The 27,671-nt window shown below is 48.3% G+C and overlaps 1 protein-coding gene across 2 annotated transcripts; it reads right to left on the minus strand.

Annotated features, from left to right (window-relative positions):
• On the minus strand, positions 1–26,663 carry LOC130905556 (unconventional myosin-XVIIIb-like). Of its 2 annotated transcripts, none has more exons than XM_057819082.1 (42): positions 26,430–26,663; positions 21,348–21,448; positions 20,127–20,270; positions 19,709–20,026; positions 19,574–19,637; positions 19,402–19,514; positions 19,176–19,340; positions 16,570–16,783; positions 16,323–16,465; positions 16,155–16,255; positions 15,954–16,023; positions 15,742–15,886; positions 15,504–15,662; positions 15,350–15,440; positions 15,094–15,286; positions 14,942–15,022; positions 14,765–14,882; positions 14,562–14,709; positions 14,322–14,499; positions 14,107–14,260; positions 13,933–14,042; positions 13,805–13,870; positions 13,599–13,727; positions 10,013–10,156; positions 9,842–9,931; positions 9,662–9,781; positions 9,426–9,537; positions 6,231–6,355; positions 6,009–6,163; positions 5,830–5,953; positions 5,574–5,768; positions 5,343–5,453; positions 5,157–5,261; positions 4,921–5,091; positions 4,747–4,860; positions 3,456–3,572; positions 3,309–3,392; positions 3,089–3,226; positions 2,673–2,858; positions 2,460–2,593; positions 957–1,079; positions 1–885 (listed from the first exon to the last, which is right to left on the minus strand). In XM_057819082.1, exons 2-42 carry the CDS (start codon positions 21,384–21,386, stop codon positions 33–35), a joined length of 6,144 nt encoding a protein of 2,047 aa, XP_057675065.1. In that variant the 5' UTR covers positions 21,387–21,448; positions 26,430–26,663; the 3' UTR covers positions 1–32. The 2 variants fall into 2 exon arrangements, with proteins under 2 accessions (XP_057675065.1, XP_057675064.1); XM_057819081.1 differs by having other exon boundaries at positions 19,709–20,029.
• Positions 26,664–27,671: the final 1,008 nt, after the last annotated feature.

A 27,671-nucleotide genomic window follows, 5' to 3' on the forward strand; every position in this document is an offset into this window, starting at 1 on the left:
GGACTTTCTTCTAGCTATCCAAGGCCGCCGGCTCACTGGCGTTCTTTGTTGAGGTACTTCCTCATGACGGCGGCCACGTCACCGCCTCCCTCGCTGCCCTCGGCTTCGAGCCTGTCCCCCCGCGGCCGCTCCGCGCGTCGTCGGAGCCGCGCTGACTCGCCGCTAGCCGCCGAACCCCGAGATCCGGATGACTCGGCGTCAGAGCTCCCGCGCCGCCGCGGGGAATGCGGCAGGTCTCCGAAGTGGACGCTCAGCGCTCGCCGCCCGGACGCCGAACGGGGCCTGCGGATGGCGGGGAGGATGTCAGACGTCGCGTCTGCATCCATCAGGCGGCGGTTCTGGAACACCACCCCCTCAGTCGGTGGGGGGACCTCGGACGGGTCTTCGGAGAGCAAGCTCGCTCGCACGCAACGGCGGGGCGCCCGCGGGGATCGGCCAGGACTCGACGGGGGACACAAAGATTCCTCTTCCATGACGGCGGGGGAAGGGGTGCGCCGGGCGGAGGGGCCCTCGGTGGAGGGGAGCTGCAAAGACGAGAGGCGGGGCAGAGACGGAGGCGACGTCAGCGAGTCGCAGGAATTAAAGCAGGATGGCGCCGGCTGCGATGCAGCGTTGACGGAAAGGGCGCTGGCGGCGCGCGGCAGCAAAGGCGAGGACGGCTTGAGGATGCCCACTGGCTGCTCCGGGGCCAGGGAGAGCGCCGAGGCCCGGCGCCGCAGGGTGGATGCCGCCGTGGTTTGATAAACGGGAAGCGACACTGTGCCACCAGCCTCTCCGCCCGCTCGCTGCTTGCGGAGTCCTTCCAAGAGCTCGGAAAGAGCTGACGAAGACGCCGCACGGCGCGGGCCCTCCGCGGCCCACTCGCTGTCACCCGGGTCCGGGGAGCTGCGCGAAAACACGACACTCCGCCTCAGGTGCGCTGTCGACCGGCGCCCGCAAGAGTGACGTCATCTTACCAGAAACTGCTGCAGGAGTCGGCCACAGACCGGCGCCCCTCCTGGACACTCTGGTTCCTTCCCTCAGTAGGTTCTCGCCCGCTTCTTTCGTCCTCTGTTCCAACAGAGCCGACGCTGGATTCCCTGCCGACGCGACAAACGTGAATGCGCCCACATTTTTTTAAAAAAGGAAAAGGAAAACTTAAAGGCCTCACTGGCCACAAAGAGCCTTCGTCTACTAGCGCTACTCGAAAGCAGGAGACAACGCAGACGTTCCTCGTTCTAGTTTGTTGAACACAATTAGCAAAAGCGGATCAAATTATTAGCGCGTCCGCATAGAACCGGCATACAGCTAATAACAAAAATAAGCGCGTGTTACTTATGCGCTCTTTGTATAGCGCATGCCGCCAAGGTGCACGAGCCACGTCTACACACGTTCACACGGTCTTACGGCTGTTTGCGGGCGCCGGCCGTCATCCCGTGAACGCTGTGGCGGAAAAGACGAGACGTTTTTGGAATGCGGTCCATTGGCGGGCGCGGCCTATGGGGCGCCGTTTGTAAAGCAGCACATGCTCATAATTACGACAAAATTTTCTCACATTTAGCGCCAGACAGTGTTTAATACGTGGTGTGAAATTTTTAGAGTCACTTTTTTTTTTTTGCACATTTACAACATTATTTAGCAACTTAAATATTTATTTTTAAATAAGAAGATTTGGACCTGATTGTTTAAATCCAGAACTAAATCACCGTGTACAGACGCACTCAATCGAGCTGCTTGACTGGACGCTGAGTTACTAAACCCAGATTGTTGACTGTGTTATTTTACAGTTTTGATGTATGTTCCATGCCTGAATGTGCGTCTTTAGTTGTATGGCGGACGGGAAACTGATGAGCATCTGCTTCATCCCGTCCGCCTTTGTCTTCTTCTTCGGTTCCTTCGGGCAAATCATATCACATTTTGTAATTGCAATGATTGTCAATGATACTGATGATGATAACGGAAGTAACAAAATAACACAAAATACTCTTTAAATACTTTCTCCTACATATGTATTTTACCTATATATTGTTATGATCACAATGTTGTCCAAGAGCAGACTGCCACCGTTGAGTAGGTTTTATTCATTTTCAAGCAACGTAAACAGACAGTCTGAGCTGTTCCACCAGCTTTTATTTTGTTACTTCCGGTCTCCAGTCATGTCAATTTGCATATTAAGCTAAATATTTAGTTCCGACCGTTTCGTGATTTAACACTTAGGATATAGGATATAAGTTTAAGATTTAAATTAAATATTTAGTTCTGGATTTCAACAATCAGGTCCAAAACTTCTTATTTAAAAATAACTATTTAAGTTGCTAAATAATGTTGTAAATGTGCAAAAAAAAAAAAAAGTGACTCTAAAAATTTCACACCATTTTAAACACTGTGTGGCGCTAAATGTGAGAAAATGTAATTTTGAGCATGCGCTGCTTTACCAACAGCGCCCCATAGCGGCCGGGCGGGGGGTGTCGCATCTTTACCTGTCGGTGTCGCTGTCGTCGCTAGACCGGACCTCTTCCAAGGCAGCCTGCAGGTCCACAATGCGACGGATGGACGTCTCCAGGTCGGCCTGCAACGTCTGGCGGATTGCCATTAGTTCCTCCACCTGCATCTCCTGCGCACACAAAGCGCCGTCACAATGTCACGTTTTTGCACGCCGGCTAGCGGGCGGTCGGTCAGGAATCTCATCTCACTAGCTCTACGCGGCGTCGGGCGGCGTCCTGATGCCGCTGGCTCAGCTCGTCCATTTCCACGCGGGCATCCTGCAGACGTTGCTGGAAATAACGTGCGTTCTCGCGCTCGCGAGCCTCCGACTGAGCGCTCTGCTCCAGCTCCGCCCCCAGACGCACCACACTGTCGCGCAGGCGCACCACCACCACCTGCCCGCACACACGAGCGCAGTCAAGCCCACCCCAGTGCCGGTTCTAGTAGTAGTTTCGGTATCGATCTGGGTAAGGTACTCGCTCCAGTACGATAGTTCTTTCTGGCTCTAGGTCGGATTGCGATGGCAGTAGGAATAGTTTTTTTAGCGGTTCTGTTTTCGTTACTGGTTTGTGTTGTACTAGCACTGTGCCACGGTAAAGAGAAGAGGCCGCGGGCGTCGGCTTACCTCCAACCTTTTGACTTGACCTTTGGTGAACTCTAGCTTGTTCTCCAGGTCGCAGACACGCGCCTCCTGCTTGCTGACAATGCTGCGCCCGACACTGGACGACTCCACGAACTGCAGCCTGGACGCCTGCCGCCGCAGCTGCCGCAAAAGGGACACTGAGCCGAGCCGGGTGACGGACAGAAAGCGGCGATATGACGAGCAGGGAGGATGGGGGTGTTACCTCCTCCTGGAGGGCGTGTCTCTGCTTCTTGGCATCCTCTAACTCTGCCTGCAACTCGCGGATCTGACCGATGTCGCTGGAGGACTGAAAGGACAAATAAAGAGTAGAATTGTGAAAGGATCAGGAAAAAACGGGAAAGGAGGCCACCTGCGCGATGAGCGCTTTGTGTTTCTTCATGAGCTGGTTGAGGTCGTCCTGGTCCTCGTCCAGCCGCTTGAGCAGGTCGCCGTTCTCGCGCCGCAGGACGGCCAGCTCGTCGTCCGCCTGCCCGGGCACAAATGCGCTTGTCACCGATCGTTCGGTCTATCTATAATGGGAGATCTATGACCGCTACTGGTTGTTACCACGAAGGAAATAGCATCTTTACCCGTATTTACTGTTTGACTGTTTGTATTACTCTAACACACCCAATAGGTAGCATTTAAATCATAGTTTAAGAAAACAAGTAGAAGATATTTGAAGTATGATGGGTTGGAGTGATTGGAATTTGCAGCTCCAAGGCAACAGGCCAATATGATAACCACTACAGGAGGCTGACTGGGAAAAACCCAACGCGCAAGTCACATACGTAGCTGACTGAGCGACATCTGGACCACCAAATCCCACCATCAGCTCTTCTGGTAGCCAACAATGGACAGTCCAGAACAATGAAAGGACATCCTCTCCTCTCACAAGGAACATCTGATAACGGAGGAACCCGTTGGACACTCATCACTCACGTTGTGCTGTGGCTGGCATAATCCTCAACTTTCGTTGCCCTGACAGCAGTAACGCCCGAACTCTCATGCCCAATCTACAGACAATAACCCTAAACAACACCCAAACACACCCTTCTTCTGGACCACAGCCCGCCTCCCGAGAGCCTTTGAAAGACTGAATGCTTAACTAATTGCTGTCATTTTTCTCTGGAATCTTTTGTTCACCTGTTGATTGTTGACCCTGGATCCCGGCTTTCTCTTCGTCTGGGTATGTTTGCTGTTTTTGCCTGTTGACTCGAATTGTCAACGTGTGTGTCAAAGCCTTTTTCCAGCTTTTAAAATGGAGTCAGTACAAGGGGTTAAAACTAAGATGAACACGCGAGTTTGGCCTTTTGGCTGGGATGTGCCGCACCCGGTCGCTGGAATTACGCTAGCGTTGTTCCGGCGGTTCAGCTGGAGTGATTCTGGCAATCTGGGTAAAAGGTCAAATTCTAACAGTTTCTGTTTTTGCTGCCCATTCTGGTCAGATTTCTACCAACTTTTAGCGTTCGGCCCAGCCTGTGGAAACACGGGTTCGATCACCGTGCGGGTGGTACAGAAAAGTGCTAGACGTCATCACCCGATATGCTACACCAGTTTTCCCACTAACCCTAGACAGAGCGGCTAACTGAATTGCTACTAGAAGCGGTAGTAGCTGTTTTGGCTCAATGAGCATTGGCAGTTGTCATGCTAGTGTGTACCAGGTTTTTCTGCTTGCAAATGTTCTCCAGTTGAAGGTGAAGATCCTCCAGCTCTTGCGTCAAGCCGCTCTGGGCATTCTCCATCTCGCGCCGTCTTGATTCACTTTCCTCCAACTACACGTGGCCGTGTGCGTGAGCAAAAGAATATCAAGGGCGGGTGCGGCGGCGCCTGACCTGACAGTGAAGTCTTTCCAGTTGCTCCTTGCCGGCGGCTTCGGGGCCAGCTCCGTCTCCTCGCCCGGCACGGACCGATTCCAGCATCGTCTGGGCGTCCGCCAGCAGGGCGTGTGTCCTCTTCAGGTCTCTCCTCAGTTTCTTCTCCACGTCGAAGTCACGGTGGCCCACCTGAAGCATGAGGCGCGCGTGACTTTCCCGCGACCAAGACATTCGACGGCATGAATGCATGAGACCTGTTCGCACAGCGTGGCCACCAGCCCTTCCAGGTCATGCTTCTCATGAACCAGCATCTGCTTCTCTTCGTATTCTTGCTCCAGCTGCATCTCTAGCTGTCTTAGCTATCGCGGTGACAAAAAGACATGCTAAAGATGCAGCGCTCGCTCGTGGGTGGGCGGGCAGGCAGTCGGTTGCCTACATACCCGTCTCTGAGAAGATCGGTGCACGTCCTCCAGCTCTTCGTCCTTGTCTTCCAGCTCCTTCTGGTGCATCTGCTTGACTCTCGCCATCTCCAACTCCGCACGTACGTGAACCTCCATCCCGGAAACCAAAAAGCGGCCATCACTACTAGCGATTAACCTCGACGACTACATCTGTCGTTACCGACAAACTAATTCTCTACAGTCTGCGTCAAGACGACTCGGCATACTGACCTGCTGCTGCCGCTCGACGGAGGCGGTCAGTTCAGCCGCACGTGTCGTGCTTTCGGTGGCGGCGGCCTCCAGGTGGCGCACTTTCTTCTTGAGTTCGGGCAGCGAGTTGTCGCCGGGGCGAACACTGAGGTCCCGGATCTGACAGCACAGCTCGTCCTTCTGCTCGCGCAGACGGTCGGCTTCCGCCCGACTCTCCTGCGTGCGTGTGACACACCGTGAGTATTAACGTCCTGGTGCCGCGGCCCGGGGGCCTCACCTGGAGCTCCCGCCGCAGTGTGAAAATCTGGACGCCCAACGCGGCGTTCTCCCGTAGGGTTTTGTCCTTGGACTCCCGCTCGGCCTCGGCTTCCTCCAGCGCCGCTGCCAACTCCCCGTCGAAGCTGAAGGGGGCGTCTCGTTAGTCGGCGGAGCCCATTCTTTCAATTCTCAACTCACCGTCGTCGTTTGCGTTCCAGCTCGTGTGTGCGATTGTGCAGGCTGTCCATCATCACCTTGGCATCGTGCAGCTCGTCGGCGACGCGCCGGTTGTGACGTTTGAGCTCCACAGCGGCACGTTTGGATTCATCCAGTTGGGTCTGCAATAACGCCGCCTGCAGGAGGGCAGAAGGGTAGGACGCGTCACAAGTGGTCGTTTTGTTGGATGGCTTGCTCGGTCACCTTGGCGTCTGCCTGTTGCCGCGCCTGGCGCTCGGCCTCTGTTTTCTCCTCAGTCTGCTGCAGGCGCCGACGGAGGAAGTCCACCTCCGTCTGGCAGCACTCCAGTTGCAGGGCCAGCTCACTTTCTGTGCGCAGGTGACAAAAAAAACAAAAAAAAATCAAGCCAAGATTTGCAAGCCTATTTGTTTGTCTCAAACAGTTAATTTCTGAGGGAAGAATTTCTGGAGAAATTGTGATAGTAGCTTCACTGTAACGGGTGGCATGGTCTTTTCCTTTTGATTTGACATGGAGGTACATGGCCGTCAATGGCATCGAGGGTCCCAGTCAAATATCAATGGGTTTTAATGGAAAAGTTTTGGTCAAATATCCACCAAAAACACCAAAAAGATATGTATTACATATTGGTTCTGATATAGTAGATTTTTGCCATTGAAATGAATAGAAGGCGAAAACGGTCATTGGAAATCTATGGGAAATTTGGACCATTAGAAAGCTTTTGACTAGGTTCCTGTGCAAATGATGTGATTTGGAAAAAACAGTAGGATAAGTAGCATTTTGAATTTTTTGGGCCCAACGGTCACGCGAAAATTCCGATCATTTTGGTGTTTGAACGGTGTCAGTGGGTCCAAAGGTTTTGGCAGGGCCGGCCCAGGTCATTTGGGGGCCCTAAGCAAAATAACGCAAAGGGGCCCATATTTTTGGCCCACCATTTCGTCACAGTGTACTGTGAAACCCATACATGCAATCCAACCCATACGTTCATATTTTGTATATTATTCAGATTTTGTTGCACTGCATACTTCAAACTTCTCACCCCAAATGATTGTCAGGACTTACAGTAGATAGCGCCAAACCTTTTTCTTAAAGAGGAAAAAAAGAAGTTAAGGAAGAACTTTTATTTTTTAAAGCTTGTAATCAAGTATCAAAACTCAAAAAAGTCAAATAAAGCAAACTGTAGGAAACAAAATAGAATATAAATTAAACAATTGCCAGATTGGGGGCCCCCTAGTGGTCGGGGGCCCTAAGCAGCTGCATAATCTGCGTATAGGCTGGGCCGGCCCTGAGTTTTGGCTGGGAAGAAACACCACTGAAAATTTAAAAAAAAAAAAAAAAAAAAAAAAAAAAAAAAAAGCCGTAATTTTCAGACAATAAGCCGCTACTTTTTTCCTTCATTTTGAATCCTGCGGCTTATTGTCCAGAGCGGCTTATTTGTTGCTTTTTTTTTGTTTTATTGGCAACACTACGTTTGAAAGCGGCATCATATGAATGCCATAAGACTACTACTTATTTACTTATTTCTTTCTACCACGATTATGGGCATTAATTAATGCTTATGGCAGATGTCATTAAATGCCATCCGGCAAATTAGGTCACAAATTTCATTTATGTCCAGCTCGGATCTTTTACACCCATTCAAAAGTGAGACAATTTGCCAGATGACACAAAATGAGATCTGTCATAAGCATTCATTAATGCTCATGGCAGTATAATGTCGTATTTATGATGGACTTATGACAGTGTTATGGGGCCACTGTCAAATGTATTCCGAAAATACCATAACTAGCAATTAATGAAACAACTGGAACAGTAACTGAAGAAATAATTAGCACAGGACATTAATTTTGATTGGTATTTACAAATGTAGCGCTGCAATGCATGCTAGGACGCATGTTGGACAACAACAGTGATGACAGCAGGTGGCAGCAGAGGTTGACTGTCTCTCCCAAGCAGGGGTCGCGTTAACCGAATATTTTCCGTCGTTGACCGATTTTTTAAAACGGTGACGGAAAAAACTGAAGTCCATCCGTCATTTTGACCGGTTGCAATTCACACCCCAGACCACAGGGTGGCGAGTGAGCATATTAATTAGCTATTGTCTCTCTTGATGCATGACGTCGTTGGCCTTACTCTGAAAAAATGTCAAGGCAACTGAGTGTCCGAAGTTTCTTCAAAAAGCCCCAAAACGACGATGGTGTTGATAAAAGAGGTGAAAAAACAGGGACTGCACAAGCGGGCACGCAATTCAAGTCCATGTGCACCAGGAGGAAAGTGTGAGACTACGTTCAGGCCACAGCAGGTGAACTGTTAATTTCATTGTTCCATATGCTACATATGGTAGGCTACCTACTTAATGGGGCCTCAGTGACGTTTCTTATTCTCGCTATATGATTATACAACTTTAACATTTGTTAATAATACGCTCTGTGTGTAGTATCATCCATCGCTTTTCCTTTTTAAATGGGCACTTATAAGCGAACGCAAGAAGTAACAACGGGAACATTTTTAAACAGGCATTTCACGGGAGAGCATTTCGACTCTTCGGCCAATCATATAGCGAAAGCGAGTGGATAGTGAGGGGACCGCGCGCGGCTCTTAAGTGTCTCTGTCACGTGACTATCGTAGCCGGTGTACGCGCTTGAACCTACACCGGTAACGCGCTCGGCCAAATGGACACACAAGTACGGAAGGTGAATTATGCCAAACAAAGGGTCACCACAATGTCATTATCATCATTTTAAAAATTTAAGTGACGGGTAAAAATAGATTATGACCGGATTTTTATGACCCTGTCAGTCAAAATGACAGACAACGAAAAAGTCTAGCGCAACCTCTGCTCCCAAGGGAGAAGTGATGGCCAAAAGAAGCTTCTTGAAGCATTGAAGCTTTGCACCCAATTGGTTCTAAGCTTCATGGTGGTTTTATGACAGTCTTATGATGCCGCTGTGAAATAAAGAGTTCCCGGTTAACATGTTTTGGTGTAAATATTCCATAAAACAATTAGGACAGCTGCGGCTTGTAGTCCAGTGTGGCTTATCTATGAACAAATGCTGTTTTCCTGTCAAATTTGGTGGTTGGCGGCTTATAATACGGTGCGCCTAATAGTCCACAAATTACGGTAATAGATGGTAGCTTTTGCATCACATGCAAAGCTACCACCAATTTAGGAATACTCTAGGTCGTCGAATTAGTCGACCGAAGAATTAGAAGAGTGTCCTCGGATGTATTTCAACCCTGACCCGGACAGCTAGTCGGCGTCAGTCTGTGCCGCTGGAGTTTGACTATGAATTGAATTATAGACAAAAAAATTCTACAGAATATATTTGCAACAGAATTTCAGTGCTGATCCCCCAAAGCAGAAGGTCTACACCCAGCGGGGACATCCCATTGGTGCACATACATGAAGAGATGACATACCTGTTCCCGTCCTTGCCACTCGCTGACTCTCAAGCGTGCGAATCTTTTGAGAATCCTCCTCCAGTTTTTTCTCCAGCGTCTCCATCGCCACCTTGCACTGGCTTAGCTGATCCTGAGGGAGAAGAAGTTCCTGAAAAGCTCAGTCGTCAGCGCTCCGACGGGTGCCGCTTGGGGAAAAGAAGCGCGGCCGAAGCTCGGGCCCCGGGAAGGACAGGAAACCTCGCTGAGGGTCTCACCCGCAGGTCCTTACTCTCCTTGCCGAGTCTCAGTCTCTCGGCTCTCTCCGCGTCTAGAGCCTGAGCCGCGGCATCGCCGCGGAAACGCTCGTCGCTCAGCTCCGATGTCACCGCTGTCAGCTACGCGAGCGACAAGTGCATCATTGCGCGTGCCCGTGCAAGGCGCAGGCGACTACTAACTTTGGTCTCGCAGGCATCCGCCGTTTGTCTCAAATCGTTGCGTTCTTTTTCCGACTTTTCCAAACGTCTTCTTAGTGCAGACACTTCATCCTGAAAGAGTTGGACAAGTAAGGTCGCACGCTTGCCGCTTTGTGCGGAATCGCGGCTCCTTCAACGAGTACGACGGCGTACCTCTTTGGCACGCAGCCTCTCGTTGTCCATGTTGACGTCCAGCAGTGGGCGCGCTCGGCAGAAGAGCTTCCACCAGCTCCATTCGGACACCGCACGCATCACTCGTAGATTCCTCTGCAGGCAGCGCACCGCCATGTGCTGCACCTACGCCAGTGTGCGAACAAACACCAACAGCAAGTCACAAGCGACATCTAGGATTGCCACCTTTCCCTTAAAATATGGAACAATCCGTAATTGGGAATTAAAAATGCTGCGTTCTGTATTGAACCAATATGGAATATATATGAATAGATACATTAGGGCAAATAAATATTTAGTCAACCACCAATTGTGCAAGTTCTCCTACTTGAAAAGATTAGAGAGGCCTGTAATTGTCAACATGGGTAAACCTCAACCATGAGAGACAGAATGTGTGTGTGTGGGGGGGGGGGAGGGGGGGGGGGAATCACATTGTTTGATTTTTAAAGAATTTATTTCCAAATTGGAGTGGGAACTAAGAATTTGGTCACGTACAAACAAGCAAGATTTCTGGCGGTTAAAGAAGTCTAACTTCTTCTAACGAGGTCTAACGAGGCTCCACTCGTTACCTGTATTAATGGCACCTGTTTTAACTCATTATCGGAATAAAAGACACCTGTCCACTACCTTAGTCAGTCACACACACTCCAAACTCCACTATGGCCAAGACCAAAGAGCTGCCGAAGGACACCAGAGACAAAATTGTGGACCTGCACCAGGCTGGGAAGACTGAATGTGCAATAGGTAAAACACTTGGTGTGAAGAAATCAACTGTGGGAGCAATTATTACAAAATGGAAGACATACAAGACCACTGATAATCTCCCTCGATCTTAAGCTCTATGCAATATCTCAGCCCGTTGCGTCAAAATGACAACAAGAACGGTGAGCAAAAATCCCAGAACCACAGGGGGGGACCTAGTGAATGACCTACAGAGAGCTGGGACCACAGTAACAAAGGCTACTATCAGTAACACAATGCGCCGCCAGGGACTCAAATCCTGCACTGCCAGACGTGTCCCCCTGCTGAAGCCAGTACACGTCCAGCCCGTCTGCGGTTTGCTAGAGAGCATTTGGATGATCCAGAAGAGGACTGGGAGAATGTGTTATGGTCAGATGAAACCAAAATAGAACTTTTTGGTAGAAACACAGGTTCTCGTGTTTGGAGGAGAAAGAACACTGAATTGCATCTGAAGAACACTATACCCACTGTGAAGCATGGGGTGGAAACATCATGCTTTGGGACTGTTTTTCTGCAAAGGGACTAAGACGACTGATCTGTGTAAAGGCAAGAATAAATGGGGCCATGTATCGAGAGATTTTGAGTGAAAATCTCCTTCCATCAGCAAGGGCATTGAAGATGAGACGAGGCTGGGTCTTTCAGCATGACAATGATCCCAAACACACAACCAGGGCAACAAAGGAGTGGTTTCATAAGAAGCATTTCAAAGTCCTGGAGTGGCCTAGCCAGTCTCCAGATCTCAACCCCATAGAAAATCTGTGGAGGGAGTTGAAAGTCCGTGTTGCCCAACGGCAGCCCCAAAACATCACTGCTCTAGAGGAGATATGCATGGAGGAATGGGCTAAAATACCATCAACAGTGTGTGAAAACCTTGTGAAGAGTTACAGTAAACGTTTGGCCTCCGTTATTGCCAATAAAAGGTACATAACAAAGTATTGAGATGAACTTTTGGTATTGACCAAATACTTATTTTCCACCATGATTTGCAAATAAATTCTTTAAAGTGATCCTCTGACTTAAATACATGTAGGCTCTAATCAACCACAATTGTTCTCTTGAACTAAAATATGTTGTTAAAAAATACATAAAATGTTAAATCAATGGCAATATTTTATAATATTTAGTCAATATTTTGACCGTTAGTTGGCGCCATGGTTTGCAGGCTCGCAGTGATGACGTAATTGGTATCGTTCCAAATTTGTAGTGTGTTAAACAATTGCTTATTGCTGCCTAAACTCGCGAAGTAAAATGCCATGATGTGCTGCTTTTGGATGCAATTTCCAGTCAAATGGAAACAAGGGGAGTGAAGTGAGTGGTCGAGGTGGAATTATTATTTTTAGTGAATAAATGTGCATAAGAGGAAGCTTCTCCCCCTTTTTGGTCCCTGTATGCACGTACCCTACCCACCACGCATTACAACTGGCGCATGTTTCCTGGATCCTCAGTCAAGTAAGGGATCCGTCTATTTTCTGGATCCGACGGTCCCACCACGTCTGCAATATTGGTTCGGATCTGTCCATTTTTTGATTCGTCGGTCCCACAACGGCTTTTCGGATCAGTCTATTTTGTGGAATCGATGGCTGCGACATTGCCGTGGGATCGGTCTTATTCCTGGATCTTCGAGTGAGTAAAAAACGCGGATTTGTATTACTATTGCTATCTTTTATGTTGACTATTCTTGGTAGGAGTTATCCCCAAATCGTACTAAATAATTAAAGCACTATGGCACGCTACAGTGACAACAGTGACTCAGACGTGGACCTCACAACAATGTTGGGAGTTCGTCAGGGAACGCTTGTTTGCTTACTGCTGAGCTCCCGATTGAAGAGTGGTCAGGGTGGAAATATTATTTTTTGTGAATAAATGTGCATAGTCGAAGCTTCTCCCCTTTTTGGTACTTTTATACACGTATCCTAGCTACCACGCGTTACAATGTACAAGACATGGATTACACAAGGTGTGCCCTTTGGCCTGTACTGTGTGTAAAGCACACGACAGCTCTGGATGCTAACAATCTACATAATTATATTGGGATAAGTTTGAAAACGCAATATGCTTACCTTGAATATCTGCTAATAAAACCGGACAGCATACACTCTCGCATCACCAGTTTTGCCCAACTTTTGTCTTATCAGGTATTTGCTGCACGCATTTTTCCCTGAAGCTCGTCTTGTGAACGACCGACAGTGCTGTCCTGCTCTTCACTTTTCAGATCTGGTTCAAATAGGAAGGGTAGAACTGAAGACATGTTGGGAAAGCTAACGAGTGACACGCTGGAATTTCGGCCTCGGGACCAGTGACGTCACGCGCTGCGACGTAACAAGAATGGCGACCTATCACTTAAAATCATTTTACGAACTTTATTAAAACAAAAACATTAAGAGGGGTTTTAATATCAAATTATTATAACTCATACTAACATGTATCTTTTAAGAATTACTTGTCTTAAAAATAGAGGATCCCTTTAAAAATCAAACTGTGATTTTCTGGGTTTTTTTCCACATTCTCTCTCTCATGTTTGAGGTTTACCAATGTTGACAAATACAGGCCTCTTTGATATTTTCAAGTGGGAGAACATGCACAATTAGTGGTTGACTAAATATTTATTTGCCCCACTGTACATTTCTATGCATTTTCGGAGTTTTAGGGATGTCCCTTTTTCTGCCTGTACAGCGTCCCGTGTTTCTATTTCTGAAAGGTGGCAACCCTAGTGACATCTCAAACTTTGACAGTGCGCTTTTCAGCCGTGGCTCTTGGAGACATGGTGACTCTGTAGTCCAGTCGGTGCGGCTTTGGCTTTGGTGTCGCTAGCGGCTCGGGCACTGACCTTGAGCGTCCGGTACTTGTGTCTAGCCAGGTGACCCACGCAAGCCGCCTGAAGGCGGACCAGCCAGCCCGTCACCCGCAGGTCCCGTTGGGCTTCCAAGTGGCGCAGCACGCCACGCTTCATGAACACCTGATGCGGGACGGCGGGTCAAATCGCGAATAGGCGGGCGGAAGGTGCCGCGGTAGACTATCGGCGAGCACTCTGACCCGACTGGCGCCGACCACTGTACTCTTAGGGTCCTGGTCCAAGTCGGCCAGCAGCTCGTTGACGGCCTGAAACCACAAACGGCGGAGTGAGCGGCGGATCCCAGGCTTCAGAGGGCGTTGTGACCCACCTTCCTCTCGTCGTGGCTGACGAAGACAGAGGCGTAGCGTTCCATGACGGGCGGAGATAACGCCTGGAAGCGGCAGCGGAAGTCGCTGAGGGTCATGTGATCTGGGTAACCTGACGGGAAGCACACTGGCACGTCGGACGCTTTGCCACATCCGACACGGCCGCACGCACGTACCTGCGCGGTACGCGCGCAGAACGGCCAGCGTCTGTGCGGCCTTCAACTGTGTTCTGAGCTCGTTTATATCAAAAGCTCCAGCACCGTCCATCTTGGCGCTGACGCACTGCAGGAAGATGGGCCTCGCGCGGCGGATCACGTTGACCATGGCGTCCTGGGTGGGGTGCAGGCTAAGACAAACAGGAGGAGGGCTCGGGGCGGGCGTTGACGCTTACAGCCTGCAGCTTGATGGCCACGCAGGGCGAGTGCCTGCGAAGTGCCGCCGCGCCGCCGCTCAGGGTCTTGCGGATGGTGCTGCTCCTCTGCAGCGATCGCTGGCTCCACCCCTCTAGGCCGCACACGCCCGCGAGAGAGGCGCGCGCGCTGGCGCCAAACATCGACTTGATGCAAGCGCTGCGGAACACCGGCATCAATGCGTGTTAACAGCCGCAGATATTGCTCTGGCGCGCACTCACGTGTTCGAGTCTCGTAGCAGCGCGGCAGCGTTGCTGGCCGCCGGGTTGTCACGCAGCACGCCAAACCAGCCACTCAAGTCGTAGCGGACGGCGTCGTTTCCCGTCAGGTGCCCGACCTCGCAGTGGAGAGCTTGCTCACACTGGCGCACTGTGCGGGGACAGGCGTCACACGACTGCCTTCGTCACAGTTATCGTCGCCTTACCCGTCTTGTCATAGTGGCGGCACACGCGCTCCAGGGCGGCACCCTCGTCGGACCCGGCCGTCGACATCTCTTCGTCCAGCGCCCACAGGAGACCACGAGGGGCGTCACCCGCCGCCACCTAACAGACGGGACAAACATTTGTGACGTCGGTGGAAAGAGCGGACAAGGGGAGCGCACCTGAGGGGGCGGCTGGTCAATGGCTGCCACCGTATCGGCGGGATTCACGTCCGGACACTGAAACTCCACCGGAACGTTCTCCTGCACAAACGAGCGTATTGAGTGCGTGTGCGCCCGCTGGTCTGTCCGTCGGTGAGCGTATCTATTCGAACCTGAGCGTATCTCTCCACGCTGTGTACAAACGCGTGTGCATATCGATGTTCCAGGAGTCGTTCTTGTAGGTAGTTGTGACAAAACTCGCCCAGTTCGGCTGCTCGTTCTTGCGCGGAGTGGCGAGGGTTCCTCAAGCCCGGCGTGTCCACCACCGTCACCGACGCCAGGGCCAGCTGCTGACCACCTAGAGATCTGCGTGACCGCGGACATAAAACGAATGCCTGCGTTCAGACACAGCGGACAATGGTCGCGCACCTGTTGATGAGTGACACGATGGCAGTGAAAAGTTCTTCGTAGAGACCGGACGCCATCCCGTCAACACACTGAGCTGCCGTCAGCCTGGGGCCTGATCGGGCGATGGTCATTGGTCAAAAGTTAAGCCAAGGTCGCGCTTGCCGGGCGGCCTCACCGTCTCGGGTTCCGTCGTCGCGCTCTCTGCCGGTAGACTGCCGTAGCAGTCGCCCCAGGTGATGCTTGAAGACAGCCGTCTGAAGCTCCTCCCCCTCGCAGCCCAGCACGGCACTTGCCGCCTGAGCGCTGTCAAAGTTTAAAAACTGTCTCCGCCCAACTGACGGCACAAACGCATGTCAAAACCCAGCAGTGGGGCAGTCCAGGAGGCTGGACTTCCCGTGTTTGGCCGGCTTTACCTTTACAGGCGCTAGCAGCTCCCAGGTGGTAAATACCGGCTAAGACATGCCAAATGGACTTCTGCTCGCCAGCGCTGAAATCCAGTGCATCCATGGCGGCCGACAGCTTTGCGAAGGCTGTCGACGCCCTCTGTTTTTCCTCTGCCTGGGGACGAATGGACAGACGCACAGGTGGACGTGCGGATGACGGGCTGCGCCATGTACAAACTTACCTTGGTGGGAGGCACCATACCAAAAGAATGGTGCTCCGGAAGCTGATGAAGGTGAAGCTGAAGCTCCGTCCTGACGGGCGAGCCAATGTATTAGCATCATAGCTAATAGTATTTGTTAGCATTATTTGAAGCGTCATCAATGTCATCGCCGTTAGAGTAACCCTTAGCATGGTCGTTAGAATTGTCATCCGCATCCCCTACCTCAACTCCGTGCCGAGTCCCGCCAGCATCTGCGAGAAAACCAGGAAGTTGCTCTCTCCCGGCGTGGTGTGACAAACGCGCCATTTCTCCAACATCATTGTCTGAAAAAGGCGATCTGGTGACAATGGGTCATCAAAGCCTAGGCAGCGCGTGCGGGCGGGTGCCTGCCTGCAAGTGTCCGGCGGCCACGCGTCCGGCATGGTTGAAGTCCAAAGAGAAGAGTGTGGCGAAGCGTGATGACGCGTCGCTGTGGGGTGAAGTCACGCAGCCAAAAGACTTTAACACCGTAAACGTGGCCGCAACGCGTTTCACTGCAAGCAAACGCAAATGCATCCTCGTGACTTCCTGTCTGTTATCATCTGATTCCTTATCAAGAATGTCCAAACCGTGAAGACTGAAAGGCCGGAAGACTGACCGCTCACATTGGGTCCGGCGGTTCCGGCTTGCTGGAGCAGTGCGACAGCGAAGGCCTGACAGGCGGCAGTTTTGCCAGTGCCGCTGCGACCTATGGCGCAGATGCAGTGGTCCCGCCGAGCGTCCACCGCCGACACATACGCCTGTTTGGCCAGTGCGGCCAGAGCGGACGGCGGCGTGTCCCGCCATGACTGACCGCGCCGCCACCTGGGAGTCTGCCAAAACGAAGGGGCCGAAGAGAAAAAGTCAACTTTGGATAATCCACACAGCGAACCTTGCACGAGGCATCCATTGTATGTCAACCTTCGAAAAGGACACGACCTTTCACTCTGGAAGACCTTACCTCGGACCTATGCCATTCTCTTAATTCCAGATCTACTAAGATCTCACCTCAAGACGAGAACCGTCCCTGCAGACTAAAACCTCCTCTCAGGAACAAAACATCATAAGAGGAGAATCTTTTCTTAAGATGAAAAACTTGCCTTTGGGCTGCCATTTCCAAAATAACTTTTCTCAGGACCAGAACCATCGACCGGGACCTGAGCATTCACTCCGAATCAGAGCCTTCATTAAGAGCAGTTGACAGGAACTGAACTCCTTGGAAACTTTTTCTCTGAACTTAACTGAAATCTTTCAAGACAATAATTTCCCCCTCTGGATTAGAACCTTTGCTCTTAACAACAAATAAATCTCAGGATCAGCGTCTTCTCTTGGGAATATTAGACCAATCTTCATGGACTGAAATCTTTCAAGACGAGTAGGTTCTGACTGGATTAAAACCTTTGTTTAGGACAACTATATTTCCACAGGGAACAAGATGCTTCTCTTTCGTTTAATGTCTTCTTTCTAGACTGAAGTACACCAGTCTTTCAGCGTACAGTGGGCAAATAAGTCAACCACTAATTGTGCAAGTTCTCCCAATTGAAAATATTAGAGAGGCCTGTAATTGTCAACATGGGTAAACCTTAACCATGAGAGACAGAATGTGGAAAAAAAGAATTTATTTGCAAATCATGGTGGAAAATAGGTACAAGTATTTACTGTATATACAAAAGTTAATCTCAATACTTTGTTATGTACCCTCTGTTGGAAATAACGGAGGCCAAACATTTTCAGTAACTTTTCACAAGCTTTTCACACATTGTTGCTGGTATTTTGGCCCATTCCTCCATGCAGATCTCCTATAGAGCAGTGATGTTTTGGGGCTGTCGTTGGGCAACACGGACTTTCAACTCCCTCCACAGATTTTCTATGGGGGAGATCTGGAGACTGGCTCGGCCACTCCAGGACCTTGACATGCTTCTTACGAAGCCACTCCTTTGTTGGCCTGGCTGTGTGTTTGGGATCATTGTCATGCTGAAAGACCCAGCCACATCTCATCTTCAATGCCCTTGCTGATGGAAGGAGATTTTCACTCAAAATCTCTTGATACATGGCCCCATTCATTCTTTCCTATACACAGATCAGTCGTCCTGGTCCCTTTGCAGAAAAACAGCCCCAAAGCATGATGTTTCCATCCCCATGCTTCACAGTGGGTATGGTGTTCTTAGGATGCAATTCAGTATTCTTTCTCCTCCAAACACGAGAACCTGTGTTTCTATCAAAAAGTTCTATTTTGGTTTCATCTGACCATAACACATTCTCCCAGTCCTCTTCTGGATCATCCAAATGCTCTCTAGCGAACCGCCGACGGGCCTGGACGTGTACTTTCTTCAGCAGGGAGACACGTCTGGCAGTGCAGGATTTGAGTCCCTGGCGGCGCATTGTGTTACTGATAGTAGCCTTTGTTACTGTGGTCCCAGCTGTCTGTAGGTCATTCACTCGGTCCCCCTGTGTGGTTCTGGGATTTTTGCTCACCGTTCTTGGTATCATTTTGACGCCACGGGGTGAGATCTTGCATGGAGCCCCAGATCGAGGGAGATTATCAGTGGTCTTGTTACTTGTATGTCTTCCAGTTTCTAATAATTGCTCCCACAGTTGATTTCTTTACACCAAACGTTTTACCTATTGCAGATTCAGTCTTCCCAGCCTGGTGCAGGTCTACAATTTTGTCTCTGGTGTCCTTTGACAGCTCTTTGGTCTTTGCCATAATGGAGTTTGGAGTGTGACTGACTGAGTTGTGGACAGTGTCTTTTATACCAATAATGAGTTAAAACAGGTGCCATTAATACAGGTAATGAGTGGAGCCTCGTTAGACCTCGTTAGAAGAAGTTGGACCCCTTTGACAGCTAGAAATCCAGCTTGTTTGTAGGTTACCAAATACTTATTTTCCACTCTAATTTGGAAATAAATTCTTTAAAAATCAAACAATGTGATTTTCTGTTTTTTTTTTTTTCCACATTCTGTTCATCATGGTCGAGGTTTACCCATGTTGACAATGACAGGCCTCTCTCATCTTTTCAAGTAGGAGAACTTGCACAATTGGTGGTTGACTAAATACTTATTTGCCCCACTGTAAGTACCCTAAACAAACTCCCAATAGTTCAATCTCCCTGGACTAGAGCCATCACTTGGGCGTAGAACCCTATTTCAGGACTAGACTAGCTTTCACTTCAACATTGAGGGACAAATCATCATTGGATTTTGGATTTCCCAAATGAGCATCACCTTGCCGTGATTCTGCGGCGGCCAGAAGTTGACGAGGTCGGGTCCGGCCCGCGTTATCGGCATGTTGGCGTTAGCGCGGCCAATGAGCGTGTGCAGGACGCTGCTCTCGTTGACGCTGTGGAGCTCGCTTAGGTCCTCGCAAAGGTCCAGGTGGGCGGGATTACACTAAGAGGAGGAGCGGCCGTTAACCAGAAAGCTTTTCAAAAATGAGCGTCATTCGACCCACCTTGTCGACTTGGCTTTGGGGAACGTCGAGCCGCGAGCCATCGGCGAGGAGCCGGAGTCTCACCAGGTCTTGGGGAAGTTCGGGCGTGCCTTCGTCGGGCTTCAGCAGTGTGGCTGAAACACGGGCCATCGTTCACGATGCGATTCAGACGCCGGCTGAGGTGTCCACTTACCCGCAGCGAATCCGTCCTTGTGCGCGTACCAAACGGGGCCCGCCTCGTACCATACGTCCTTCACCTGACGAAGACAGCGCGTTGCGCTCCTATTACGGGTTTTCTAGTTTGATTTCTGGGCGGGACAAAACATACCTCGGCCCCTCGTTCCTCTGTCACGCCGGCGTCGGCTTGCATTCCTTCGGGTTCCTGACGTTCCTCCGAGGAATTTTCCTTCTGCGTCACTTCCTGCAGCCTGGCTTGTGCCCCCTCGAGCTCATCTGGCAAGCTGGGGCTCGGCTCCGCCGCGAGCTCCCTCTGGATTTCCAGCTTTTCGGGGAGGGCGGTGCAACCCAAGGGTGATTGTGCGGGGCCCCGCTTTTCGGCTCGCAGCAACATCTCCGCCTCCAGGATGGGCGGAGTCTGATCAGGAAGGAGGAACTGCTGCACCAGGTTGTCGCTTAGCTTGCTAGGCTGCTGAGGAAAAACAAGCGAGTGGACGTGAGGACCTATCACTAAACTCCTCTTGGCTTGACATGGGAAGCCGTTAGCTACGGAAGCAAAATCCACTCACTGTTTTTTCCTCTTTGATGTCGGGCTCCTTTTGTCGGGTTTCTTTTTCGGAATCCCGTACCAGCTGCTTGAGGAAACCGCCCGGGACAGTGGATAGGGGCGGCGGAGGGACAAGGGCCGCGACCGGATGGTTCTCCTCTTGAATCTGAGGTCATGTGACAGGTTGAGACCACAAACCACTACTTTCGTTCGTCACTAATACTGAAGGAGAGACAATCTAAAGCAGAGCTAGTTACTCATTAACTCAAGATGTAGGAGGAAAAAAAGGAACGACAATCAGATTTTCTATGTCGACTAATGTTAAACATTTGAGTGCAAGTAGATGGCTAGGGCAAGCTAGTTCTCATTCCAAAACAGATGACAAACAAGGAAGATCTGAAGCATCAGTTCCAAAAGCAAACAAGTTAGATCGCCATTTTATGGGGATTGGAGGCCTGTCAGTTGTTGTAAATTCCAATCTTTGTTTTGTCTTGTGACTTGACGATTCGGGACACTGACTGATGCTCGGAACGGAAGACATTCGGGGCTCAGGCCTGATGATGTCAGAATCAGCGATAGGGACCTCATGACTTGTCGCAGACTCAAAGATAACAACTTGCTCTATGACTCTAAGACTTTGATGGATATTTAGAATGGAAGACTCGAGACAAAGGATTGGTACTCCGGAGCTGGAGGTTAGAACTTAATCACAGACGACTAGTCCGCGATTGGAATTTAATGACTTCATCTAGGTGAGACTAAACATTTGACAGGAGACTGCGATGACCGGAGACTCACGACGGGAGGTTTGGACGCCGTGACTTGGAAGGAGGGATTTAGGCCAGAGAAGCTGAGAGGAGAACGTAATGATATGAGACTCAAACCAACTGACGGAGACTTGAACCGATTGGCCGGAACTAAACTTTTGACTCGAAAACAGAGACCTGAAGACTTTACGCTTGTTTGGGACGCGGAGGCTCGATGATCCCACTTGTGACTCGGATTAGGACTTGGAACAGAAGACTAATGGACCGCAAAACTCAGAAAATCGAGACGACTGACTACATATTCCCACCAAGTAACTCATAATTCACCGTCCCATTTTGGCATTTGTGGCGCCAACATTTATCAAGGCGTCAGGCTCGGAGATCCTTTCTCATTCACACACATGCAAGCGAGCAATCGCATTTGCAGGTAGGCTGGCACGGCACACAATCCGCGCATGCATCATGCGCACGAGCACCTTCTTCTCCCAAAGTTTTAAGCGTGACGACAGCGCCATGACGGCAGACGGGACGGATTGGCTCAGAGTGACAGACAGCAGCCCGGTGTGGTGTCACAGACCTGACGGGAAGTCACATACACACACACCTCTTCATCATCATCGTCGTCGTCTACGTGCCGCTAAAGTTTCAGTCAACAGAAGGCAGTTAAAAGCGTGACGGCGGAACGCAGGATGACAGGAAGGTGCCACTGCACTGCTAAAACACCTCCTTAAAACGAGTTAAATTCCCTTGTTTTCAGAGTAAATCTACGCGAAAAAAGTGAAATTATCTGCCAGTGCTTCAAATAAATTTGACTCATTTAGATGTCTTGAAATAAGAATAATAGCTAGCTGAAAATAAGTTTAATTTATTTGAAGCAGTAAAGGAGTATAATGTTTAAAAAAGCTTGTTTGTCAAAAATGTTCTGAATTCAAGAATAGATATTGTTCAGAAATTACTTGAAAGCAAATTTTTCTTGATTTAGGTGAAAATGAATGAATGGTCTTCCTAAAGTATCATATTGGCCCGAATATAAGACGGTGTTTTTTGCATTGAAACAAGACTGAAAAAGAGGGGGTCGTCTTATATTCGCGGTCTAGACATTATACCCATTCACGACGCTAGATGGCGCCAGATATCATTAAAGCGATGTCACTCACGACGCTAGATGGCGCCAGATATCATTGAAGCGATTTTCTGTCATGACAGATCTCAGCTACTCTCAACCATTTGCATTATTTTAGTGCAATGTTTTTCTTTATTAGATTTGTTTCAAGGCTACAGTTACAGTTAGACTTCACTTTGATGGTTAATGCAGTTATTGCAATTTTGTTGTTTTATCACAACAGATTGGTTTATTTACATTTAAAAAAAAACAGAAGCCATTCATTTACGAATGTGATTGCACTTTAGTTTACATATTTAAATGTTCAGGTATTAAGATTTGAATGAGGCAAAATAATATGCTTTTCTCTCAAATATGTTGTTATAATCATTTGTTTTGGATGTACTGTAATTATTTTCTGTATAAAAATTAATTTGGTGTTCAAAAGTCTTTTTTCAAGCTTGAGTCTTGAAAAAGAGCGGGTCGTCTTATTATTAGGGCCGTCTTATATTCGGGCCAATACGGTAAATGGAATAATCTGACACATTAATCTGTTAACTAGTCTTTAACACTCCAAACTCAAATGGAGAAAATTATTTTACTAGAATTAAGAAAAATAATCCGACTAAGACGTTATAAATTTCCAGTGTGGAAGCCCGCCCGCTGTCACGGTGACTCATGGATCCCTCCAACACATAAGGTAGGGCCAGGGGCTTCTTTCCTCTCTCTCTGTGGTGTCAAAAGCATGCCACTCTGTTTTCTTTTGACTTTGTTGCTTTTACAAATGTTATTCCAAATGTCTAGTGATTTCGGACCAGAAGACACATAAGACCTTTAGGCAGGACACGTGTCTTTTGAGCTAGCAAAGGTGGGTTCCGTAGGTGCGTGGCCGACAAGAAAACGGGTTCAAAAAACAAGACAAAAACCATAGCGGTACAACGTCAAACAATTATGACAAGAGAACCGGGAATAACCTCACATATAGTGGGGCAAATAAGTATTTAGTCAACCACCAAGTGTGCAAGTTCTCCTACTTGAAAAGATTAGAGAAGCCTGTAATTGTCAACATGGGTAACCCTCAACCACGAGAGACAGAATGTGGAAAAAAAAAACAGAAAATCACATTGTTTGATTTCTAAAGAGTTTATTTCCAAATTAGAGTGGGAAATAAGTATTTGGTCACCTACAAACAAGCTAGATTTCTAGCTGTCAAAGAGGTCTAACTTCTTCTAACGAGGTATAACGAGGCTCCACTTGTTACCTGTATTAATGGCACCTGTTTTAACTCATTATCGGTATAAAAGACACCTGTCCACAACTCAGTCAGTCCCACTCCAAACTCTACTTTGGCCCAGACCAAAAAGCTGTCGAAGGACACCAGAGACAAAATTGTAGACCTGCACCAGGCTGGGAAGACTGAATCTGCAATGGGTAAAAAGCTTGGTGTAAAGAAAATCAACTGTGGGAGCAATTATTACAAAATGGAAGACATACAAGACCACTGATAAACTCCCTCAATCTGGGGCTCCATGCAACGTCTCACCCCGTGGCGTCAAAATGATATCAAGAACAGTGAGCAAAAATCCCAGAACCACACGGGGGGACCTAGTGAATGACCTACAGAGAGCTGGGACCACAATAACAAAGGCTACTATCAGTAACACAATGCGCCGCTAGGGACTCAAATCCTGCACTGCCAGACATTTCCCCCTGCTAAAGCCAGTAAAAGTCCAGGCCCGTCTGCGGTTCGCTAGAGAGCATTTGGATGATCCAGAAGAGGACTGGGAGAATGTGTTATGGTCAGATGAAACCAAAATAGAACTTTTTGGTAGAAACACAGGTTCTTGTGTTCGGAGGAGAAAGAATACTGACTTGCATCCGAAGAACACCATACCCACTGTGAAGCATGGGGGTGGAAAAATCATGCTTTAGGGCTGTTTTTCTGCAAAGGGACCATGATGACTGATCTGTGTAAAAGAAAGAATAAATGAGTCCATGTATCGAGAGATTTTGAGTGAAAATCTCCTTCCATCAGCAAGGGCATTGAAGATGAGACGTGGCTGGGTCTTTCAGCATGACAATGATCCCAAACACAAAGCCAAGGCAACAAAGGAGTGGCTTCGTAAGAAGCATTTCAAGGTCCTGGAGTGGCCTAGCCATTCTCCAGATCTCAACCCCATAGAAAATCTATGAAGGGTGTTGAAAGACCGTATTGCCCAACGACAGCCCCAAAACATCACTGCTCTAGAGGAGATCTGCATGGAGAAATGGGCCAAAATACCAGCAACAGTGTGTGAAAAGCTTGTGAAGTTACAGAAAACGTTTGTACTCCGTTATTGCCAACAAAGGGTACATAACAAAGTATTGAGATGAACTTTTGGTAATTGACCAAATACTTATTTTCCACCATGATTTGCAAATTCGCTGCTCAGCCTCCAACGTGTACAGACGCACTCTGAAGCACTCTCTTATCTTAACCCCGACATGTCCAAAGTCCAGCCCGGGGGCCATATGCGGCCAGTGGTCAAATTTCATCAGGCCCCCAGCCTCTGTCATAAAATCAATAACGTCTGGCCCGCACACAGACTTAATAAATTGGTCAGCAGTACTGCTACCAGCATATGAAGTAGCTTACACACTAAATGCTGCTCCTCATTTACCCACTAAAAGGCAGCAGCACTCTAAGCAACATTACCCCCTGTGACTCTTTACTCCCAATTTTCTAAAATGGCGACAATCAACAAAAAAAGAAAGTTGACTGCGACGGCCGACGCTTCAAAAATAGGTGGAAATTGGACTATTTCGTCACTAAAATAAGCAACAACTGTGTCTGCCTCATTTGCAAAGAGACAGTCGCTGTTTTTAAAGAATTCAATGTGAGGTGATATTACCGAACAAGATGGTAAATGGTGTTGTACTTATATAGCGCTTTTCCACCTTTCAAGGCGCTCAAAGCGCTTTACACTATCTCGCCATCTACCTACTGGTGACGCAGCACCAGGAGCAACGTGGGGTTCAGTATCTTGCTCAAGGACACTTAGACGAGTTCATCAGGGCAGAGAATCAAACCCACAACCTCTGGTTTGGGGGGACAACTACTCTACCACTGAGCCACGCCACCCCAAGACACAAGACACGCTGATATGTACAAGATTACAGGAAAGATACGTTGTGAGAAATTGAAGCAACTTGAAGCTAGTTTGATTTTACAGCAGCAGTATTTCACAAGAGCCCGAGAGTCGAAAGAGAACGCCACAAAGGAGATTATTAAAATTATTAATTAAAAGAAATAATAAAGCAAATATGACACACGGAATGGCTTGCTAAAGTTTGCTTAAATATATTGTTCTACGTAAAGAACGTCAGCCAAGGTCGGCCCCCCACATTTTTACCACACCAAATCTGGCCCCCTTTGCAAAAAGTTTGGACACCCCTGTCTTAACCGATAAGCGCTCAGGGCCAGCAAGCTCGACTCCCAGTATGGCTCCAAAGAATTTGAAACCTGGAGACTTGGATGAAATAAAATCCTCCATACAGAAGTTGGAGGTCTCCTTGACACAGTTTTGATGTATGTTCCATGCCTGAATGTGCGTCTTTAGTTGTATGGGGGACGGGAAACTGATAAGCATATGCTTTATCTCGTCCGCCTTTGTTGTCTTCTTCGGTTCCTTCGGGCAAATCATATCACATTTTGTAATTGCAATGATTGTCAATGATACTGATGATGATGACAATAAAATCCATTAAAAAAAAAAAAATAATAAATAAATAAAAATAAAATCTTTAAAAATCAAACAATGCGATTTTCTGTTTTTTTCCCCCCAAATTCTGTCTCTCATGGTTGAGGTTTACCCATGTTGACAATTACAGGCCTCTGTAATATTTTCAAGTGGGAGAACTTAGTGAACAATTAGTGGTTGACTAAATACTGATTTGCCCCACTGTAGGTCAAAATGTTTCGCCGGCCTTTCGGTTGTTTCTAAAAAACAAAAACGATCAAATGGATCCCAAATTTTCTGTTTTGATAGCACACACTTTGGGGGCATTCCAAGAATAAATCTCACACCATCGGGTCAGAGAAGGCGAAAAGGTCAAAGAAGAGGAAACCGACAGCCATCTGAGAAAAAAAAACTTAGGACGACACCAAAATCAATTCAAAAGAACGCTGTTGACGACGAGCAACCACCGTCAATCCGCACTGGTTTCCTTGCGACGTAAGGCCAGTCGTCGTGCTGTGCTGACCGCGAGTAAGGACGCGCTCTCGTTTTCTTCCGTCAAATTCACACAGCTCCTTCGGGGGCCACCAGCGATGTTGTTGGGCCGCTAAAAAAATCCCAGAGGCCGTGCCGGTGGACCAGACGAGACTAAATGATGGGACGTACGCACCTGCTGTCCAAAAGCGGGCCCTTTCATTGTAACTCCAAACATTTCAAGGCAAATGGAAAAAGAAAGTTACCTGACCGGAGTGAGTTGTGTGCACTTAGACAAGGACGAGTGCTGGCTGGCGCGTCGGACTCTTGACAAGCGACACATGCTCGACCCTATAAATAACAAAAGTGGGGGAGGGGGCCACCGACTGCCTGGGGGGTTCCAAATGGGAACGCGTGCGACAACATGGTTCTAACAAATGTCCTGGAATGTTCTCGATGGAAAAGAAACTGATCCAACCGCGTTTTATTGTGTCAGTATCAGTCATTTTTATTTTGGAGGGGTGACAAAATGTTTTTTTCTTTCTTTAGCAGCATACCCAAGCTTTCGCTTGGATTGACAGCTACAGCTGAGAAGAGTCATGCCAGCCAGCCAAGCATAGAGTGGGAAAAAAAAACCAACAACACAGACGCACACACGTGACATCGACTATCTCGAGTTGCCCACTTGACCGAACTTCCACGAGTGGCTCTTTAAAAAATAAAAGCAGCCGGAAGCGGATCAATGCTCGAAGAAGAAATCAAACAGGAGCTCAAAAAAAGAGACTTCAAAAAAAATAAATATATAAAAATAAATATATATCTATATACATTGTATATCAAAAGGAAAAAAAAAACGTTTTAATTGAAAAATAAAATTGAGACAAAAAAAAAAAAAAAGCATTTTCCTGACTGGGTGGCAATGGAGTTGAGATCAGAAGACGATGTATCCCTGGCTGCATTGATTGGCTCCTCTCATCCACTCTCAACCAGATCTTTAAAGAATCCAGTGGTTAAACACTCAGTGAGGATCTGGTCGCAGTTCTGAAAGTTTTTCATTTTACATGACTTCTCACCATCAAGCTCAATATTACGTAATCATTTTTTCAAACCTTCACTCAATGACCCCGCCTTCAAAGAGTGGAGTCAGAGGGGAATAGAACACTTCAGAGATTTATTGATAATAATTTGGCATCATGTCAACAATTACGTAACAAATTTGCACTTCCACAGCCAAATATCTTCCGTTATCTACAAATTCGACATTTTATACTTTCTAATTTGTCCACCACGCTAAGCTCTGACTGGACTATTGTTGACATAGTTCTTTCCTCAAATCCAAAGCAGAGGAGGCCTATCTCTGTGTTTTGCAGCATGAAGTTGGCTCTGAATACTGCATCTATGGATAGAATCAGGGCAGAATGGGAAGAGGACCTTGGTAACCCTTTTCTGAGGTAATATGGTTATCCGTTTTAAAACGAGTCAATTCCTCATCTCTGTGTGCTCGCCAT

This window comes from Corythoichthys intestinalis, chromosome 17 (assembly GCF_030265065.1).
Source record: "Corythoichthys intestinalis isolate RoL2023-P3 chromosome 17, ASM3026506v1, whole genome shotgun sequence".
In the NCBI taxonomy this organism is placed as follows: Eukaryota; Metazoa; Chordata; class Actinopteri; order Syngnathiformes; family Syngnathidae; genus Corythoichthys; species Corythoichthys intestinalis.

What these genes read in the sequence shown, in the direction of transcription:
- LOC130905556 (XM_057819081.1), bottom strand. Translation starts at nt 21,386, where the DNA reads ATGGCGCTGTCGTCACGCTTAAAACTTTGGGAGAAGAAG. An exon ending in CCCAAAGCCAAGTCGACAAG is followed by an intron (nt 19,341 to 19,401) that starts GTGGGTCGAATG and finishes TCCTCCTCTTAG; the next exon opens with TGTAATCCCGCCCACCTGGA. An exon ending in ATCGTGTCACTCATCAACAG is followed by an intron (nt 15,287 to 15,349) that starts GTGCGCGACCAT and finishes GCGGTCACGCAG; the next exon opens with ATCTCTAGGTGGTCAGCAGC.